Here is a 20,438-nt window from a genome sequence, read left to right on the forward strand (position 1 = left end):
TAGGTGCACAATAAATGTCTGTCACATTCAACTGAGTGGTTTTCAAATAAGGACCCAAAGTAGATGAAAATGCTCTTTGCAGGGCACCTAGGTGGCTAAGTGGGTTCAGCATCTGACTTTGACTCAGGTCATGATCTCATGGTTCGTGGGTTCAAGCCTAGTGCTGGGCTTTGCACTGAAAGTGCGGAGCCAGCTTTGAATTCTCTGTCTCCCCCTCTCTCTCTGCCCCTCCCCTGCTTGTGCTCTCTCTCTTTCTGTCTTCTGCCTCTCAAAAATAAATAAACATGAAACAAAAAAGAAAATGCTCTTTGCTTTTCTTTGGGCATCATTACTGTCAGCGTTCACTGCTGGTGTATCTTGTTTCAATCTTGTTAATGTTCTACCTTGGCTTTTACCTTTCTATCTCTCACCTGCCACCAAATCCTTTAGAGACTCGAACATCCATTTCTTTACTAGCAACAAAGCCCTTAAGATCCATGCTGGAACAAGGAAGAGCATGCCCCAAGCAGCCCCTGATGGCTGGGTTGTCCAAACCTGTCTCCAGGATCTCATCCATTGATGAAGCCAACGCACACAAACCCTACAGGGAGGTGGGGGGACCAGGCTTACAACCCTTTCAGAAGAAGCATCAGGAAGCAGGGCCATCACTTGAAAAACTCACTCTAATGGCAATGTGTTTGGCACTGAGACAGGCAGTGAAGGGATGTTCTGGCACCATCGGATCATCCTGGGATCACCATGCCCATCATGGCTCTCCGGGAAGGTTTGTGGCTACACGTGGAGCTAGGCTCCGGAGGCTGGAGCCGCTCTAGGTTCTCCAGCGATCCTTTGGGAAATAACATCTTGAAGACTGGAACTTTATCTCTAGGAATTGTAAAGCAGCTAAAGAAAAGTCTGTTAGGAAAGGTATGCGTGCTTATTCAAAAAGTTAGAAAACAGAGACCCAAAGAGAGAATGTACACAGCCTCACCATTACCTAGATGGACACATTTAAAAATCTTGGTGTATTTGGTCGTTTTTTCCTTTTGTACGTGGGTTCCTAGTTAGTATCATTTCAATTATGCCGCAAATGGAAATTAGTCTTCTGCTTTTTGCTCCCCGCATAGCGTGCTATCAGAAGCATGTTCTGTGTTCTTACACAGTTCATCACCCTTGTTCCAAACAGCTGCAAACTAGCCCACTGATTGATTGCTGCGCAGTTTGCTAGCCATTCCACTCTTGTTAGACTCTGTTTCCCATTTTTTAGCGCTTTCTGTGAAGGACAGTGCATCTACTTTTTCTTTTTTTCCTAAAGCTAGTTGCATGTCTGGGATCGTTGTTAGCCCAGGTTTTCAGAAGCAGGGCTACTGGCTCATCAGTGGGGCCATTCTCAAGGCCCTTAATGATGTAGGCTCAGTGCTCAGAGCGTGGGCACATGCCTGACCCTCCCAGACACTTCCTAACCTTGTGTTACCGTTCTTTAATCTTTGATCTCTGACCCAGAGTGTTTTCCTCACTGTGGCAGTGCTACCTCTTCAAATGCCCAGGACGTGTTCCCGTTAGACTTTTACTATGTGTGCATGCACATGAGTGTGTGTACAAAATACAATATATATTGTATTTAATTTTGTTCAATTCATGATACCGTCAAGAAATTGCTTTGTCTTGCACCTTTCCTTAGTTTCTTTTTTTTTCTTTTTTTACATTTACTTATTTTTGAGAGACAGAGAGTGAACAGGGTAGGGGAAGAGAGAGAAAGAGACACAGAATCTGAGGCAGGCTCCAGGCTCTGAGCTAGCTGTCAGCACAGAGCCCAACACGGGGCTCAAACCCACAAACTGTGAGATCATGACCTGAGTCAAAGTCGGATGTTTAACCTACTGAGCCACTCAGGTGCCCCTCAGTGTTTCTTGAAGAGTCTTAAGTTCCAAAACTTTCTGCCTATTATGCTTGGGTATTTGTTTGGATCTATTCATTTTAACACATATACACCCATTCATTCTCATTCTATCCGTCTCTCTCTCTCTCTCTCTTTCTTCCCCTACTAATGGAAAATGCAGCTCTTGAGAATGACAATTGCCAAACAGAGGCTCGGAGACGAAGAAATCGGCGTGAGGCACTTTGCGGCTCACGAGCGTGAAGACTTGGTTCGGCAGCTGGAGAGAGCTAAGGAGCAGGTTAGTGCTAACGTCTGTTAAGAGTGGGGGATGCGTTTGTACCGTTGGACTCTGGCCCCCTGTTTCTCAGAGAGGGTGATGCGCCTGGGATGCTAGTCAGAGGCAGAAGGAGGGTGTAATGGGTGCTTTTACCTCTTCTGTTCTCTGTGAGTTCCCGGGCTGCCTCTCAGGGTCCCGGCTTCCAGCACGTGTACCCTCCCACCTTGGATGCCAGTGTCCTGAACACAAGAAACACGCCCCCCTCCCCTCAACTCAGGATAGACAGGGAAGGAACAAAACGTGACAACCTGGCCTTAATTTGCAAGTATCCCGAAATGCTGAGCGATGCTTTTCAGGTAGAATCTCTACCGGTTCAGAGCCCTAGTTAGGGAATGAGGAGGAGAGCCTCGATTTCCTTTCCTTCTTTTGCTCATTGGTTTTGAAGAGCAGAAGATGATTTCTGGGTCTGGAGAAGCTTGATGAAGTATGTGTGTGGAAGACCCCGGCTGCTGTTCAGTGTCTGGTCTGCCCTCCCGAGCCTCTGGCTTGGGGGCGTGGCGCCCTTGGCAGGGGATGGTTCTGCTCCCAGGTTGCCGCACCCATCCTGTCTTAGACATCACGAGCGTCTGGCAGGAAGTCTCTCCCTTCCCTTAAGCTCTTATCCCGTGGGGTGCTTGTGGTCGGATAGCGTGCAGGTGGCAGGATATGCTCTGCAAAAATCACCCTAGCAGAAGGCTCTATCTCCAGCCATAAGATGACATCTGAGAACCATCTGGAGTAAGGACCCTTCCTTGGTTTCAGATCGAGTGTCTGGAGCATGACCTGCAGGCCTCCGTGGACGAGCTGCAGGATGTTAAAGAGGAGCGGTCTTCCTACCAGGACAAAGTAGAGAGGCTCAACCAGGAGCTGAACCATATCCTGGGCGGGCATGAGAACCGGATCATCGACGTGGATGCCCTCTGCATGGAGAACAGGCAGGTGGCCATGCCCGCGCAGGTGTCGGGGGCCGTCTCCGGCCTTGTCGACGCTTGAGGGAGTTGCCTTTCAATGGAAGGAAAGTCTCAATGCTAAAATGGTGATATTAATGTCATGTATGAGTTCTAAAAGTCAGAAAGGAAGCACCACACACCTGTGTGCCTACAGACGTGCCCCCTTCTCTCTCTTGTCTCTCTCCCTCTATGCTCCCCACTCCCCAGCTGGCCAAGAAGGGTAGGGAGCCAGCAAAAGCTGCTCGGTCTTGCTATCAAGGAGGGGGAAAGGAATAAGAAAATAAATTGAGAAATTCCCGGAGCTGTTTCTTTTTCCCCCCCCGAGGCAAATTTCAGTGCGTGTGTGTGTGTGTGTGTGTGTGTGTGTGTGTGTGTCTAACTAAATGTTATGTCTGGTGTCGCCTCTTCCTGCCTGCCTTCCCAGTGGAATCATCTTGATGAGAATTATGTGAAAACTGTGTTAATACCCCTTAGGGGATCTCTGCAGAAGGCTGTTTTAAAGTGGGGTTTCTGTGATTTGGGCATATTTGACCTTGATCACATCCATTTAAGAAGAGGTCACAAAGATGCATTTTTCTCCTCCTGTTGGTGGTGAGAAGGCTTCTATGTAAAATATGGCTCTTGGGATGTGTCCTTTTCTTCTTTGTTTTCCCTCTCCTACTTGCATGTTTTTTTTTTTTTATCTTGCCCCCAAACACGCCTTAGTTGGATGTTTTCTTTTCTAGGTACCTTCAAGAGAGACTAAAGCAACTTCATGAAGAGGTCAACCTCCTGAAATCAAACATTGCCAAGTACAAGGTAGAAAGTCACGGTGACACGAGTGATGATTCACTACCGTGCATCTAAATGCCATTCTATTTTAATTCCCTTGTATGTGGCAAAGACGCCTGAGTACTTGCCTGTCCTCCCAGAGAGGGTAAGAGCTTTAACTGAGGTAACCAGAAAGAATTACACCCCAAACGACAAACATGACAGGAACAGCTTTTTCAAGAGTCCCTTCTGTTGATGATGACCTGGAGAGACCACCCAAATCTGGACAAGGCCACTGTGCAGCCTCGGTCCACATAGAATTAGCTTTCTTTTCCCGCTTTTCTATGCAATATTCTGCCATCAGACGCTATTTGTCTCATAATCATCACTAAGAAAATGGTTTCTGAGCAAGAAAGAAACAGAGATTGGGAAATCACAATCCGAGAGAAAATATTCACATCACCCGAATGTTTGAATTCTCCCACTGTTGTTTAGACTAATTCCGGCACCATTAGTTTGATAATATCTATTTCTGCAGATGTTCATTGTGAGTGTTATAATTAGAAACATCTCCTGGGCTTCTCTGCTTTGAAAATAGATTGATTTCTCTTCCTGAGGGTGAAGTTTTACAGCAGTCTAGATGCTTGGGAGAACCTTCTCGTTTTCTTGGCTTTTGACGTTAGCTTTTTTCCTCAGAAGTCTCTAGGCTGTTTTTCCTTTTCCATTCTTGGGGTGGGGGGCACCCTTTACGTCAGTCTATATATATACACATGGAACCAAAGAAGAATACAGCTTTGAAAGTTGTATAATTAATACATACATTTAAAAAATGTGTGTATGCATTCATTTAACAGCCTTTATGTGGTTCTCCTGTGTCTAAGCATTGGCTAAACAGTGCATACCAATTTTAATGTGAGGGTCTTTGGTAGGAATGGCACTCTGGTGCACACTGACACCTCCCAATCTTGTGTCCGTGACAGACGTCATTCACTGGTCATGCCTTCTTCCAGCCCAGCCACGGAACCCTTTCAAATACTAACAACGATCCTTTGGCATTGGTATATGGAAGTGAACCTGTTCTCCATCTCATGTCTATTCAGAAGGGGTTTCCATAACTAGTGACTTCACACATTAGATGGAAATCTTGCTTCAGATTTGATTTAATTTAACAAATACGCATGGAGGGCCTTTTATATATAGGAGAAGGTAATTGCTGTCATTCTGCTGGGCACCAACTTTTAAAAAAACCTCTGTACCAGATCCATACATTTCATAACTCTTCAGCAGGGACTCAGAATTTTAGAAGTTGGGTCAGCATCTGGAGTTTGCCAAGGGTTCTTACATGCCAGATGGGAGGATGCATCTACTCTAAGGAGGTATTTTTCTATTATTTGGCTTTTTTGATAGAGATCTGTATTTTCTCCCAATGTTGCTTTAGAATGCCCTCGAGAGACGGAAAAACTCAAAAGGCCAGAGCAAATCTAGCAGCAGCGCGCTGACCGGAGTCTTGTCTGCAAAGCAAGGTAGGGTTTGACCTTTTATGACCATCCAGTGCTGGAGCCGTGGGTCCACATCTCGGTTTGTGGATTGGGAACCAAGTGGTTCTTAAAACAGCCTTCCCACACCTCCATCTGCACCGGCATTGCCTGAAAGGCTTGTGAAAACCCAGATTACTGTCCCCTCTGCACACAGAGATTTTGCTTCAGTGGGCCTGGGAGTGGAGGAGTGGGGCGGGCAGAGAATATGCATTTTGTAAGTGTTCCCAGGTGATGCCGATGCTGGTTCAGGATCCTGCTTTGAGAACCTCTACATTAGGCGCTTTCCTAATGACGGGACCCCATTTGCGTCTGTTCCCCTCACTGTGCTCTTCTTTCAAGAATGCTTTCCCTCCTCTCACCGGTTTAGCATCACTGAGTACATGTTTCAACCTCATCGAGTCTCTCCTTTTCCTGGCCTCTGTGACCAGAATAGAAAAGTCTCATACCTGCTGAAGTCATTTTTATCATGGAACATGTGCCTTTCTCAAAGAAGCTTTTATTGATTGCAATTTTGTTCCTCCTCCTTGTCGATTCTGATGAAAAATAATGATCTTCCAGGAACAGTCCAGGGGAATAAATAGCAGAGAGCTTGCTTCTGACACTTAATATTTGGGAATTCAGGTCTCAACGTAAGCCTCAGGTTGAACACGCTTGACTGGCCCACTTTCGGGCTGTCGGCTGTGCGGACCAGAAACGATCAGGTGGCAGTCTTAATCAGAGCTACAGTGGCTGGGAAAAAAAAGTGCTGAATCTCCAGCCCACCTAATAACCAAGGCACTTGTCCGAGCAACTTCTGTGTTTCCACTGGACTAAAAAAAGGATACCCTAGAATTGTTTTTAAACGCAAAAACCACAGTACTCCGCCGAACTATGAAGTAGCCATGTGAGTTTAGCCCTGGATAGCCTTGACAACCTAATATCTTTGGTGAGATCCAGCCGTGTCACTGATGTGGGGACCGCCAACCACGGCCAACTGGTAAACCTGCCACAGCCTTTCCAGGTAATCCTTTGGCAACTTATATCCAGAAGCCCTGAACTCATCCCCTTGAGCAGCAGAAAATAATGTAAATACATCATACAGACATATGAAAAACCTACTGCTTGAAGAAGTCTCTTCTTATATTATATTAATAAAAAAAACCATAGGAAATAACATAAATGTCCACCCCTCATGTTGAATTTTATCTTGTTTTACTTTCAGCACTTGATGTGGATTCTTCAATACATCATAGCATTTAGAAGCTGGGAACCTATCCCAGCTTTGTTATCCAGGAAGAATGGGTATTGGTTTGCATTCCGGTATTCCAGAATTGCTTAAGACTGAGTTGTAAACTTTAATCCCCCCAGTTCAGGATCTGTTATCCGAGGACCACGGGTGCAGTCTCCCAGCAACTCCACAGTCCATTTCCGACCTGAAGTCTCTGGCAACAGCCCTACTAGAGACAATCCACGAGAAAAACATGGTCATCCAGCACCAGAGGCAGACCAACAAGTAGGTAGATGGGCCCCTGGGTGGGCAGTGAGTGGGAGAGATGTGGGATGCAAGCTACCTACCAGCAGTGGGTGGTGGCCAGGGGTTATGCAGGCCTTTGGAAGAGTGAGGGGAGCCCTCGAGTCTGGAAGGAATAGTCCATTTCCATCATTACGGCATGTTGGCCATTAGCCAAGTTGGGTGAGGAAATACTACTATTTGTCATTACATATTGAACATTTATTCTGAGCACTCACTGAGAAATGCATATTACAAGGGCGATTTGGGGAGTGCAATTGGCCAGGTAAGTAGCCTACCTCTCCTGCAAGGTCTCCTTCAGCGGGGGGCACCTCCTCAGTGCCGTCTTAACCTCCAGGATGACTTTGAGGGGTTCTGAGGAGCAGGAACATCAAGCACCAATTTCCATAGGCAGCTGAGCCCAGAAGGGAGCATCCTGTCACTCTCCCAGATAAGCAAAGAAGGTGGTGCGACAGAACTACAGTTAAACTTGAGTGTCTTACTTGGTTTTGGTAAACATATTGTCTGTGAGGGGCAACATCAAGCAAGTTAAAACAGCAGTTAGAGACGCACGAGAAATTGGAAGTGTTCAGACAATGGCGAATGAATACAGGATAAAATTAAAGCAACAAATGTTGCAAACAGAGCTGGCTCCAAAGGGCGAGCGACCAAGCTTAGAAAGGCCCCGCAGTTGGTCCAGGGTTTCACTTCTTGAAATCCTTCATCGTTTTCCAACAAAGAAGCCTGCATTTCCATTTTGCACTGGGCCCCAAAATTACGTAGCAGATCCCATTTATAAAACCGACTTGCAGAACCAAAATGAAGGCGTGGATGGAGTGAGCAGGCAGTGAAAAGCTGGGCTTCCAGCAAGGAGGAGAGGGATGAGGGAATCGGGGTCCTGGCGAGGGCGGGGGGCACAGGGAGAGAGGCAACCGAAAATGATTGAGAGTATTGTAAAAACAAAATAGAAATAAAAAAAACCAAGAAGCCAGGAGTGAAGGGAAGATCGCGCAGGAGATGAAGATACATATGAAAGGAGGCAGAGAGCAGTGGAGGGAGTCTGGGTAATCTCAGAGGGATGACAAGGATAATTTATTGACAGAAGAAGTTTTTAAAATTCTTTTGAAAGAACTCTTCACCAAGGAATGAAGCAGTCAGGTGCTGACAGGCAGATACTTCTCAGGGGGGGAGAAGAAATGGAGACCTCCCCAGAATAGGCGGGAGGTCTATTTTGTCTGGAAGAATCCCTGCAGCTGCCAGTGTCCCACTTGAGCCGTCTTCGTCCTCACTGACTCCCTATAAAGCGCCCACTGGGGCCCTTTCAATCCTTCTCAGGTCTTCTAAACCCTAGTCTATTCTCAGCAGGCAACCTCGGCTTCTCTTTTACTGAGAAAAGAGACACTACTCACCATGAACCCCAAGACTTCCTCTCTCCCGGGACCAGTGCCTTCCACCCTCTCCCTCCTGCCCCTGGGAAACACGCTGGCCCACCCTCCTGCCGGTCCACACCGTCTTCTCCAGTGCCTCCTCCCAACTCGTTCAACTTCTGCCCCTCCTCTGGCTTCTGCCTCTTCACCCGGAAACCACGCAGAGCTCCCTGAACCCCCCAAGCCTTTCCACAGCTCTGCAGCTCCCCCCGAATTCCACTCGCCTAGCGTCCTTGTGAACAAGAAAGACACTTTCGGTTCTTCAATAACCACCCCCTCAAAGTGTGTTCGGTGGGGGATGGGGGGAGGCACGTATGTCAGAATTACCTGGAGGCGCTTGTTTTGAAAAGCAGATTCAGGGGGGCGAGTTCTGGAGGGAGAGGGAGTGTCCGGGTTCTGGATCTTAGCAAATCCAGGGTGCTGCCATGCATGGGCAAGAAAGACCACCTAGGCTTCAACCCAAATTTTCCGCAGCAGGGTCTCCAGTACCCGCCAAGCCACACTTTCTGAGTCTGTTTCTTTTCTACTTTCTCTGCATCCCAAATCCCGTCCTGCACTCCTCTCTCAGAATTCCTCTGATTTCCTCTGCTGCCTCATCCCCCTGATTTGCTCCACACCCTTCCCGTCCACCCCAGGCCTCTGCCAGGGCTTCTGCTCTTCTTCCTACCCGGGGTGGGGGTGGGGGGACATCCTTCCCTCCCACCCCATTTTTGCCTCTTGTTCTCAGCAGGCTCTTCTCAGAAGGCATGTCCCCACCTCGCCATCAAGAGCGAGACCCATATGTCCAGCTGTCAGGCTGACCGCTTCCCCCTGATTCCCTTCAGCTCTTCACGTTCACCAGGTCTAGACTCTGAGCCATCCGTTCCACAACACCTGGGTGGTTCAGTCGGTCAAGTGTCTTGATTTCCACTCAGGTCATGATCTCATGGTTTGTGAGTTCAGGCCCCGCATGGGGCTCTGTGCCAACAGTGCAGAGCCTGCTTGGCATTCTCTCTCTCTCTCTCTCTCTCTCTCTCTCTCTCTCTCTCTCTCTCTCTCTCTCCCTCCCTCCCTCCCTCCCTCCCTCTCTCTCTCTCTGTGCCTCCCCTGGTCTCTCTTCTTCTCTCTCAAAAAAAAATTAATAAAATAAATAAACTAAAAAAAAAGACCGTTCAAACTGCTTGGGCCCTTTGACCTAATGGTCTGCATCTAGGAAATTATCCTATAGAAAAAAAATTGGAATGATTCCTTAAGATGCATACATAAGGTGTTCATCATGGATTTGTTTATAAGAGGAAAAAAGCCCCCAAAACAACCCAAATGTTTTTAAGTTGGAGACTGGTTAGGGCTAAGAGAAAATATTACACAGCCATTTAAAGCATGATTGGAAGACTATTTAATGGGCTCTTCCCACCATCCTGATATCCCAGTTCAACAAAACCTCCACATCATGCAAGTTGAAGCATCCCAAGACCAGACTGTTTATCCATTAGAATCACTGGTCTCTCGCAGGACGTAGGACAGTGCTGGGCCCATAGTAGATGCTTATGATTATTTAATGAATGGACGATTCAACTATCTTCTAATCCTTTGCTCCTATTCCCTTACTCTTTATGGTTTGCATGCGTTCAATTTGGATTTCAAGTCCTTGCCACGGGCTTCAGCGCCCCGCTCCTCCATCCCCCCCTGCTTTGTTGCCACCATACCATCACCTCTTTCTTGGGAAGACCTCCCACTCATCCTCCAACCTCAGACCCCAGATCCTCCCCCATGGCCCCCAACGCCAGCACTGCCCGCCAGCTACAGTTCTGAATGCATCACAAGCCTCCACTAGAAAGCTGGGCTTCTTTTTTTTTTTTTTGCTTGTTTGTTTCAAGTTTTTATTTAAATTCTAGTTAGTGTAATACTGCTTTCAGGAAAAAGCTGGACTTTTAAAGCAGAGTCCCGCTGCCTGCCAAACTCAGTGACGCCAAGCTGTCAGCCTGACACTCCTGCCTCTTGGGACAGACTGATCCCTAGCGCATTCCTCCCATAACCCGTGCAGCTGACACACCCCAGGCTCCGTGGGTTCTCACCCTCGGTTGAGAAACTGACAGGTTCATGTTGCTTGGTTTGATTTTTTGTAATGCACCTTTTCCTTTTTAACTATTATTTAATAATTTTGTGCCATTTCGTGGTTTAAATTTTAAAAGGTTAAATAACAAGATGTCTCTAAACCACTACTCTCTCTCAGCTACCCAACTCCCTTCCTGGAAGAAACCACCATTTCCCTATTTCTTATGGATCCTTGCCAAGGATGCACATGTAAGGAAATGTATATGTGTAAATAGACACATACAAATACTCATGTATATTTATATAAATAGAGATATTTTTTCCTTCCTTCCTTCCTTCCTTCCTTCCTTCCTTCCTTCCTTCCTTTTTACAAATAGTAGCCAGTATTCACCAAAAAATGGTTTTTTTCACTGTTTTGCACCTTGCCTTTTTCCCCATAACAATAGATCTTGAAGATTGCTTCATATCGGTACATAAAGTACCTAATGTGCCATTTTTAATACTTAGAAGGTCTCAAGTTTCATACTTTCAACAAATGTTTTATTTGGGGGCATGTAAAAGAGCTAATTATATAGCAAATGGAGTGGGAACAAGAACTAGAATCCGAATTTGGTCTGCCTACCGTCATCCCCCTTGATTGAGCCTTTTGTAACTAAAATAAGAAAATAGTTTTGTGTGGTGGAGCATTGTGAGAAGAAAGGTGTCTGTTCTGTAAGCATGTGCTCCCCCTACTGGCTTCCCACTGCCTGACAATTCCCCCCACCTTGAGAAGGCCCAGTGGGCGCCATCTTGAAGAACTGATGAATCCAATTTTGCTAGGGGTTCTTATCACCAAAGAGCTGGCAGTTGTCTGGCTGTTGCTACAGAAGGGATGAGGGTGATGTGACCTATCAACAGGTAGCAAAGCAGGGGTAGAAGGGGCAGGTGTTGAAGTCCCGTTTTCCTGAACACCACATTTAGTTTTCCGGTCAACGCTTTGCCAGTGGTCGGGTGCTGGTGGTGGTGGTGGTGGTGAAGACATGAGGACGTGCTGGGCGCTCACTCCCCTTCCTGCTGTGCTAACTGTTCACTGCTCTTCCCCTTCCCTGGCCAGCGGCAAGTAGCCTGGAGGTTCAAGATACTGGCAGCAGCGTGAGCTCTCATGGCTCAGAGTAGAGATTCAAAAGGTTACCTGTGGTGGGAGGGCAGGGTTATCTCCAAGTGTGTGTAGAGCCACAGTCCCTTCTTCCTCTTTGGACCAGGCTCTCCCCAGGGACCCTCACTGAGGGATTTCTGTTCCCTGTGTTGTCTGGAGAGCAAGAGCAGATGCACGGTGGTGGTCCGCTCCTGAGCTCGTCTGGTCTTTGCCGACCCCCTATGGTGTTGTTACTATCGGAAACTACTACTGAAAATCTGTCTAGAGGCCTGGTGTCTTGGGGAATTTACTAAATTACTAGGTAAACATTTTCTGAAATCCCTCCTAAAACAAACCATAGCTAAATAAAAACCTTATTTTAAAATCTCTCCTATCCTACAAAAACAACAACAACAACAAACCTACCTCTCTCAAACCCATTTAGGCCTCAAGCTACTGCCTTAGCTGTCTCCGGGATTCCCTGCTAAACTACTTGAAGAGTCATAGTGTTCACTGCCTCCAGTTCCTCCTAGCCTGCCTCTCTCAACCCCATCTCTTGACTCTGGGTTTCACCCCTCCCCCATCCTATCCTTCCGTTGACTTCTCACATCCCCACTGGCTTGTTTGGGCCCCCACCATCGCTGTCTTGAACAACACCCTTCCGTCTGGTCTTTCTGCTCCTACTCATACTCATTCCAGTCCATTCTCAACTCTGCCTCAAGAATGCTTTCCCTAAACTTCATTATGCTGCTTCTCTGCTTAAAACCGTCCAAATATCTCACTGTCAGCGTTGTATAAAAGTCTCACCATTCTCTATGTGGCAGCAAGATCATTCATGAGCTGGGTCTCAAAACCACCACTCCAGATCCATCCTTCATTGACTCCACTTCTTGTCTGCAGTTCCACATAAGTACTTGTGCACCTTCAGGGCCACGTTCCAATTCCGGACCTTCCCCTTGCCAGCTCTGTCACCCTGGGAAAGTTGGTTGAGCTCTCTGAATCTCAGTTCCCTCACATACAAACTAAACATATTACGAACTGCCTCACTGGCCTCTGCAAAGGGCTAGGGGAGGTAGCAGCTGTACAAGTGCTTAGAGCCACACCTGGGAGAGAATAAGTGATTAATAATAAATGTTATTCAGATCTTCAGCAGACTCTGTACGTGTGTGTCTCTGGGTGCACACGTCCGTCTCCCACCAGACTTTTAGTTCCTCAAATATAGGGACACAGGCTACTTCTCTTCATTATCCCCTACAGCCTCAATAATTGTGTGTTGAATTGGTCTAATGGAATTCAGGGGACCCTGTTCTACTTTTACTGTCTTCATCTATGCATACTGCCACCTCTCCCCCTAGGCTGCCCCACACCACGGTGAGCAGACCCCTGAAGCGTGAAGCCAATCAGGAAGAGCCTTTTTGTCATTTGAGGAATCTTAGGTTATATTGTTCGGGTCAGGCCAGCTCCATCCATATTTGAATTATGAACAGTTTTTAAGATTTGTTTTCTTAATGTTTATTTATTTATTTTTGAGAGAGAGAGAGAGAGAGAGAGAGAGAGAGAGAGAGAGAGAGATGGGCAGAGAGAGGAGACAGAGAATCCCAAGCAGGCTCCATGTTATTAGCACCATCCATGAGATCTTGACCTAAGCTGAGACCAAGAGTCAGACGCTTAACCAACTGAGCCACCCAGGTGCCCTGTGAACAGTTTTTAAAGAGAACTAGTTCCAGACACAAGAATGCTTGTTTTAAAGTGCCCTTATTAGGTGTTGGTTAAGAACCTGCACTTTGGTGGCAAACTGAGTTATGTATTCAAATCTAGATTCATTACCAGCTGATTCCTGCTTCTGCTTTTGGTCACGTTAACTAACTTCTGCACCTCTATTTCCTGATGGGAGTAGTGGAGCGGGCTGCATGAGATCACTGGGGGCTGGAAAGATATACCTTGGAGATAACCTGTGTGTTCTTGGGCAGGTGGCTTAATCTCTCTGTCCTTAGGTTCAACATGTGTAAAACACAAATGTACACTGCAGGGTTTTTGTCAGGTCAGATGAGATCATGCAAGTTCAATAGGTGTTCGGCACGGGCTCTGACTCATACCCAGGACTCAGGAAAGATTAGTTTTGCTGTTCATGTTAACAGTAGTGTGGTTGCTATTGTTATTGATGATGTTATTGGCACTATTACTGCTAGCACGGTTTCCATTTGGGCCATTTTATTACCTCCAGCTCTATATCAGATGCCTGTGTCAGGCCAAAGAGAACAGTCACTGCTGACAAACGGGCAGGGTCCCTCAAAGTAGGGGACACCAGCAAATTCACCTCAGTCCATTTCTGAGGGACAGGTCTGTGTTATCCGGAAACATCTATAAAAAAAGAACCCACTGTCTCTTCACCACGCCTTCAAACGTGGCTCTGATTGCATCCTTCAGTGTACACAGAAGAGTTAAGCCTTATCTTTTGTTTCCAAGAGGCAGCCACATACAGATGATCTGATCTCGTTAAGAAACAGGCATCAACTTGAACTCTACCTGATTGCATCTCAAACCCATCAGCTGGTGAAAAGGGAGCTTGGATCAGAAGGTCTGAGCAAAATATTGAAAGCGCGATTATGAAGAATGGTGTTTATTGAAGGGTCAGTGACATGAAAGCAGAATAGACCCAACAAATAGGGTGAGAATTGAAAGTAATTGATAAAGACTATGCAGAATTTAAGACTTAAGGAAAAGAAGGAAAGCTCCAGGTACCTAGGTAAAGAAAACCACATATAGTAACGTCAGAGTTTTCTGTGGACCCAAAGGGAATATTAATTAAGATGCTGCAAGTCAATTCAGGTAAAATAAAGATGGATTCAAAGCCATATATATGTGCAGATATATACATATTCATGTCTCCGTGTGTATGTGGGTGGGTGCAGCTATCTGTGGAATATAAAGAGAGGTCGGAGAACAATTCTGGCATTCTGATTTCTCCTGCTGAAAGGAATCGAAACTTTGCTATGAAGGTGATTTCTGCATCATTTTAGCACAGCAGTGCCGAGAAAATCCCCCAAATAATATGAAGACTGATTTTTCAATTTCCAGGCCAATGGGAAGTGATTGAAGTTTTAGATGACTATGAAATCATTTCCCAACTATATTTAATTTTGCGTAGAGTGAAACGGGAAATATATGCCCACGTTTATGTCTTTCCTTGCATGTAAACAAAATCTGGCCTCCAGAACATACATTCACAGTGAGCCAGGATGGTCACCTTGGAAAACAATATAAGTAATTATTCTAGTGATTCTGCAATTACAGAATCTTTGAAATTCCCGTCCTTTTGAAATGCCTGTTTCCTAATTCCTTCCATAGATAATTATAAGCCTTGAAAAAAAGGAAAGCATTTTATGCAATCAAATGTGTATCAAACATCTACCATCAACCAGGCATTATGCTAGATATCGAGAATAAGGTTATCAGTAAGGTGTGGGTTAGGTATAAGAAGGCAGATCGTATTGTTTTATTGATTCAAAGCAACTTTACCAACATGTTTAACCATCTTATTTGTTAGACTTGGTTGTTTCCAGAACTCAGATCCATGCTCAAAGAATCCGGTGTGATACTACTAAGGGTATTCACAATGAGTTGTAATCTTTAGCAATGAGAAATTCCCATATAGAAATTGTGTTTAAAAAAAAACATCTGGACAATGATGAAATAATTGTTTAGCTTCCCAGGGAAACTACCTACGTGCAAGAGGACTCACTTAAATGGCAACATTTTAGTATTTTTTAATCACTCATTTTATGTTTTCATATGTACTTTCAATAGAGTGCGTATGTATGTAATACATATTCTTCACACACACACACACACACACACACACACGTCTTTTGCATATACCTTAAATCTCAAAACATTTTCTATCCAGGCACTAGGAGGGACCCAGGTACCTTGCTCACAGAGCTGAGAGCTGATAAGGTGCTCATTAATCTGTCTGTTGCCATTTTCTCCCATTCTCCAGAATCCTAGGGAATCGGGTGGCTGAATTGGAGAAAAAGTTAAGAACGCTGGAAGTTTCTGGTTTGTGGAGTCTTCCAGGTAAGCAAATCTTTATGAAAATTCTTTTTTTTTTAAAGCAAGCCCTCACATAATTTGCAAAGAAGATTCTACTTTTTAAACATCCTTTTATATGGAGATCATTGTGGAGAAATCTATAAGTGCTTTAAACTTCGAAGCCATCAATTTTGGAAAAAAAAGCAGAAAAACTCAATAAATATGCAAGTTCCCATCTATGGAACTATAAAGTTTTGCTAACCTAAATTCATAAGTTGCCATTGTATGTGTCTGTGTATGCTTTGTTTTTTTGCCTTTGTGAATATAGTAAATTGTTTCATTTTTTTTTTTACCCATGGGTATCTTATAAAGATTTATTCATTTTATGTTTTTTTAAGCTTATTTATTTTGAGAGAGAGAGCGCGCACATGAGAGCAAGCAGGGGAAGGGCAGAGAGAGCAGGAGATGGAGAATCCCAAGCAGGTTCCACACTGTCAGTGCAGAGCCTGACACAGGGCTCCATCTCACAAACTGAGATCATGACCGGAACGGAAGCCAAGAGTCGGGTGCTTAACCAATTGAGCCACTCAGGCCCCCCGAGATTTGTTCATTTTAAGTATGATCCCTAAAATGAATATAAGAATGTACAATGATGTGTACAACTTAATCATCAATCCTAAAAGTGCATCTAAAAATGGACAAAAGTTTGTTTTATTTATTATTCCTAAAAATGCATGTAAGAACTAACAGTTGTCCTAACCCAATGCACTATACAGCTTTCTTCCCGTCTCTTCCCCTATCCCATTTTTTGTGCAGCTTAAAAATAAAAATTTCCTTTGGAGATCCTTTCTCCACAATTGTGCTCTCCACGAGGAAACTCTGATGTTTCACTTTAATTAGCTGTATTTATCCTGTTTGTCTTAGCAAAATACCCCCTTCGTGAGACCCCCATCAGCGATTCCCCTTTTCTTTAAACTCTCCAGAAACTTGTATTTATCATTTTCCACCACCTCCTCTTTCCCTGGAAGCAACGTCGTACACGTATTTTTAGTTACTTAACCTTTCCGCACAAACCAGCCTCCTCTACCCTTGAATCATATCAGTTGCTTCCCGGGATGTATGAGAAATGAAAATTGCTATAGGGACTTGGGCAACAACACGTTTTCTTAATGTAAATCTGAATAGCTGCCTGAGGTTGTCTGCAAGTGCGTTTCATAAATTGGAATTTTTAGCAGAGATTCCTTGAACTTGATGTCAAAAGACCTAACAGAACTAATTAGTGGCAAGTGCCATCCAGGGGATTTGAATGATCCATTTTGCACAAGAACCTTTTGATGCAGTTAAAACCTTATCTTCTTTGAAGGCCTTTCTTTCATTGCATTGAATTTCAACACAGGCAAATTTATCGTATATTTTGTGCAGTCAGATTGCTATTTCTGTGCCTGTACTAGAGTTTTGGTTTTTTTTCCCAAATGATTTAGTGAAATTTCACAATGTTTTATTTCTACAATTTATGTAAAAAGATGGACGTTGAATAAGTAAAGGAATGCCGAGAATGTTCTCTCTCTGGTGTTGTTTGGTCTGGGTCAGAATGGCTATATTATGCATTAACAATTCTTTCTTTCCTCCTTTTTGCTGCCTGAAGGCCTGAGCTACAATGTTTCAGTAGGATTCGGGAGTATGTTCTATTTAAAATATCTGTGTTTGTAGCTAGTATCAGCAATGCATTAATAACATCCCTGCATGTAAATAAATAGGAATGCATTTTCTATGTATCATTGCACTTTTCTGATTAGAACCGTCCATTGAAATAGAGAATTCAATTAGTACAAAGCAAATATTGAATGGTGAAATTAGCTTTGGGGGACCCAGCTAAATGGATTTTATGCCACGACCATGTTCGCTCTAATATCTAGCCCCCACATAGACACAAAGTGAGAGGACTGGGGGGAAAAAGTGGGGATTCCCCATATCTGATACTGTTTAATGTAGGGGAAAGAGGTTGCTCTGGTACACTTAGGCAGGATGTTATCATGAGACACAGTTTGCCATCACTTCTTTTTTAAAATTTTTATTTATTATTGAGAGACAGAGAAAGAGCATGAGCATGGGAGGGGCAGAGAGAGGGAGAGACACAGAATCTGAAACAGGCTCCAGGCTCTGAGCTGTCAGCACAGAGCCCAGTGCGGGGCTCAAACTCACAAAGCGTGAGATCATGACCTGAGCCGAAGTCGGAGGCTTAACCGACTGAGCCACCCAGGCGCACCCATCATTTCTAAAAGTTGGTGAGAAATAGTAGGGGAAGGGCTTCTTGCAGTATAAATCCAATCAGCGCCCTTCATCTTCTCAGCATTGGTGGTCCGCATTTAACACACTGAAGAGTGGAGCAAGGGTCATTCTCCACCTCCCTTCCTCCCTCTCTCCTCTTCCTCCACCCCCTTCTCTTCCTTTCTTCTTCTCCACCTCTTTCTCTTCCACTTTTTCCTTTTCTTCTTCCTCTTCCTCTCTCTGGGGAGAAACCATATCAGTGTTTCAACCATTTGGTGGGGACTGAGTCCCAGTAGTTTCAGAGAATTGCCAGCTCTGTCTTATTTACTAGCATCTTGAAAGGATCAGTGTCTTCTCTAATAGATCAGCCCATCAGCATGTTGATACCTTTTTAAGCATCACCTTTGTGAATTCAATTCTGTATGGGGCATTCTAGACATGCCCCCTGTCCCCTCCAAGAATCCATAGTCCCATTAGGGAAGCAAATGCATATGCATCTAGCAATGAGAAGAAAGCACACAATGATATATAAACTAAGTGCTGAGTGATAAATGTATTAGTGTGAGTGAACAATGTGAAGAGTTTTCAAATGTCAGACCTGGAAGGACAGCTGAGAGCAAAGTGTTTAAGGATGGCAAATACTTGGTGTATGTTAGAAAACACCCATTCCCATCCCAGTGCAAGACATTACTAATCGATCACATGGCTTTTCCATACTGATCTCGTATGTGGCCTTCAGAACAGATGTCCACACTGGTTTTCCAGGAAGCCACCTCTTTGTTCAAGTTGACATGTGAGAGAAAACCTTTCCCCTTTCCTGATCTAGTTCAATCCTCTCCATTTTAGATGAAAAAAACAAAGGCTCAGGAAATTACAGGATTCCTAAAGCTGCCGAGGCTGGTATTAGAACTCGGGTGTTTCCACCTGAGGACCTGCATTTCAGAGAAGAGAAGAATGGGTGAATCAGATCACCTGGGGACTGGATTGCAAAGCACAGTGGATCAGAGAAGAGACGTTCAGAGCCAGAACAGTCTGCCTGGAATCTCTGAAAGGCAGTGGTGACTTCCATGTCACTCCATGCCAGAATCTCCATTGGACTTTGAGCATGCAACGGGTTTTCTTTGAGTCTCTTCTCTTTCCCTCCTCACTCTCTCAGCCAACAAGATGCAGTTCTTGATGTTGTTTGATAGAATTGGGGAACACTGGTGATCTTGCTGGGAAGTAGGCAAGTTTGACAAATGTCACAGCCTGCATGGAGAAATGATCTGGGTAGCAGAGAGTGAGTATTCCAGAGTGTTCCATCAGTTCCTGAGAGGTGGAAAGGCCTGGGGCTCCTGCAGGAGGGAGGGGGTGCTGATCTGATCCCCCAGGAGAGAATGACACCCCCAGCCTCAGCCCTCCAGCTTTATGCTGGCCTCTACAGGGAGAGTGGGGTGCTTGGGGGTTCCGAGGGGATGTTTCCTGGATGAGCTCTTGCTCTAAAAAGAAACACTGAAAGCCAGAAAAAACCTGGCAAGAGTGGAGCCTGGCTCCTTGAATTTTTCATTTTACTTCCCTCTTCTCCACTCTAAGCATCAGCATGAGGAGGAAAATGTGCATTTTGAAAGTACTTGGCATATTTTGGAGAAGGAAAAGAGGGATGCTGTGCTACAGGGAATCAGGAGAGCTTCCAGACGATCACACCCAGTGAATGGAGGTGCCTGTGTGGCCTTGCACACTGCCTGCAGCTTGAGTCCTTGTGGGCCACCTCGCCTCACCCCTCCTCCTCCAGGTAGAGGCGCCCAAATGAAACAATGAGACAGCAGACCATCAAATTAGAGCTCACATTCATTAGCATAGATGGAATCCAGACTTAAAAAATGATAGGACTGCCTTCTAATAAGCATTTGAATCCTTCAAACACTGCAAGAATGACAAATTCTTGGCATTTTGCCTTCAGATTAGGAATTGATCTCTCTAGACAGGCATTTCAGGAAATATTTATCTTCTCCCCAACCCCTGCCTTGGTTGGCCATGGAGAGTGATGGCCTCAGTTTCCCTTTGCCAGCGCTTGTTGCTCAGACTCTTGGAGAGGTTTAATGGTGCTGGCTCCACATTTTTGAGGAGCCACTATGGAAAGCATGATGTTCTGTGGCTGGAGAGGACCACGGAGGCCTTGCACCCTAGAGAATTCCTCGTGACAGCAGGGGCTGAGGGCCTCCCTCAGACCACCTTAGTCACTTGGCTGCCAGCTCCCAGCTCTGTCCATAATTCTGATTCTTCGGCCACCAGGGCCGAGGGGGACTTGGGAGACTGGTTGGGACACAGAGTGGTAGAGCGTGTCTCTTCCTGCAATAAGAACTGGTCTACATGCTAGAGAAAGACAGCTCAAGAGATACAGTCCTGCTCCTGACGTGAAGACGCCAGCGGTTGCGTTGATGAAGAGAAACAAGAGGTCACCCTGAGGCATCTGCCATGGGTTCACAGGAACCATTACTTCCTCAGAGAGTTCCCAGATCAGTTGTTTGCAGCCCAATGGGAGACCTGATTGTGTTTATTTCATCTGAGAGCATCTTGATAATAATATCCCAACCTGTAGATCTACAGTCCTCTTTGGGACACTTCTTCAGACTGTGTGCCTGAAAAGTTTGGAGGTTTTCCCACATAGGACACTAGCTGTGCT

General features: G+C 45.2%; 1 protein-coding gene across 3 annotated transcripts in view; it reads left to right on the forward strand.

Moving 5' to 3' along the window:
* The window catches only part of CCDC149 (coiled-coil domain containing 149), a 65,997-nt gene that overhangs the window by 30,827 nt on the left and 14,732 nt on the right, over positions 1–20,438 (forward strand). For 2 of the 3 annotated variants that reach the window (XM_029948019.1, XM_029948013.1), the window contains 7 exons: positions 2,040–2,156; positions 2,937–3,109; positions 3,850–3,922; positions 5,313–5,397; positions 6,760–6,904; positions 15,477–15,553; positions 17,154–17,186. In XM_029948019.1, coding sequence (XP_029803879.1) covers positions 2,040–2,156; positions 2,937–3,109; positions 3,850–3,922; positions 5,313–5,397; positions 6,760–6,904; positions 15,477–15,553; positions 17,154–17,186 — 703 coding nt within the window. The remainder of the gene's footprint in view (positions 1–2,039; positions 2,157–2,936; positions 3,110–3,849; positions 3,923–5,312; positions 5,398–6,759; positions 6,905–15,476; positions 15,554–17,153; positions 17,187–20,438) is intronic. The other variant, XM_029948029.1, reaches the window with a different exon arrangement.

This window comes from Suricata suricatta, chromosome 1, assembly GCF_006229205.1.
Source record: "Suricata suricatta isolate VVHF042 chromosome 1, meerkat_22Aug2017_6uvM2_HiC, whole genome shotgun sequence".
NCBI classification, from domain to species: domain Eukaryota; kingdom Metazoa; phylum Chordata; class Mammalia; order Carnivora; family Herpestidae; genus Suricata; species Suricata suricatta.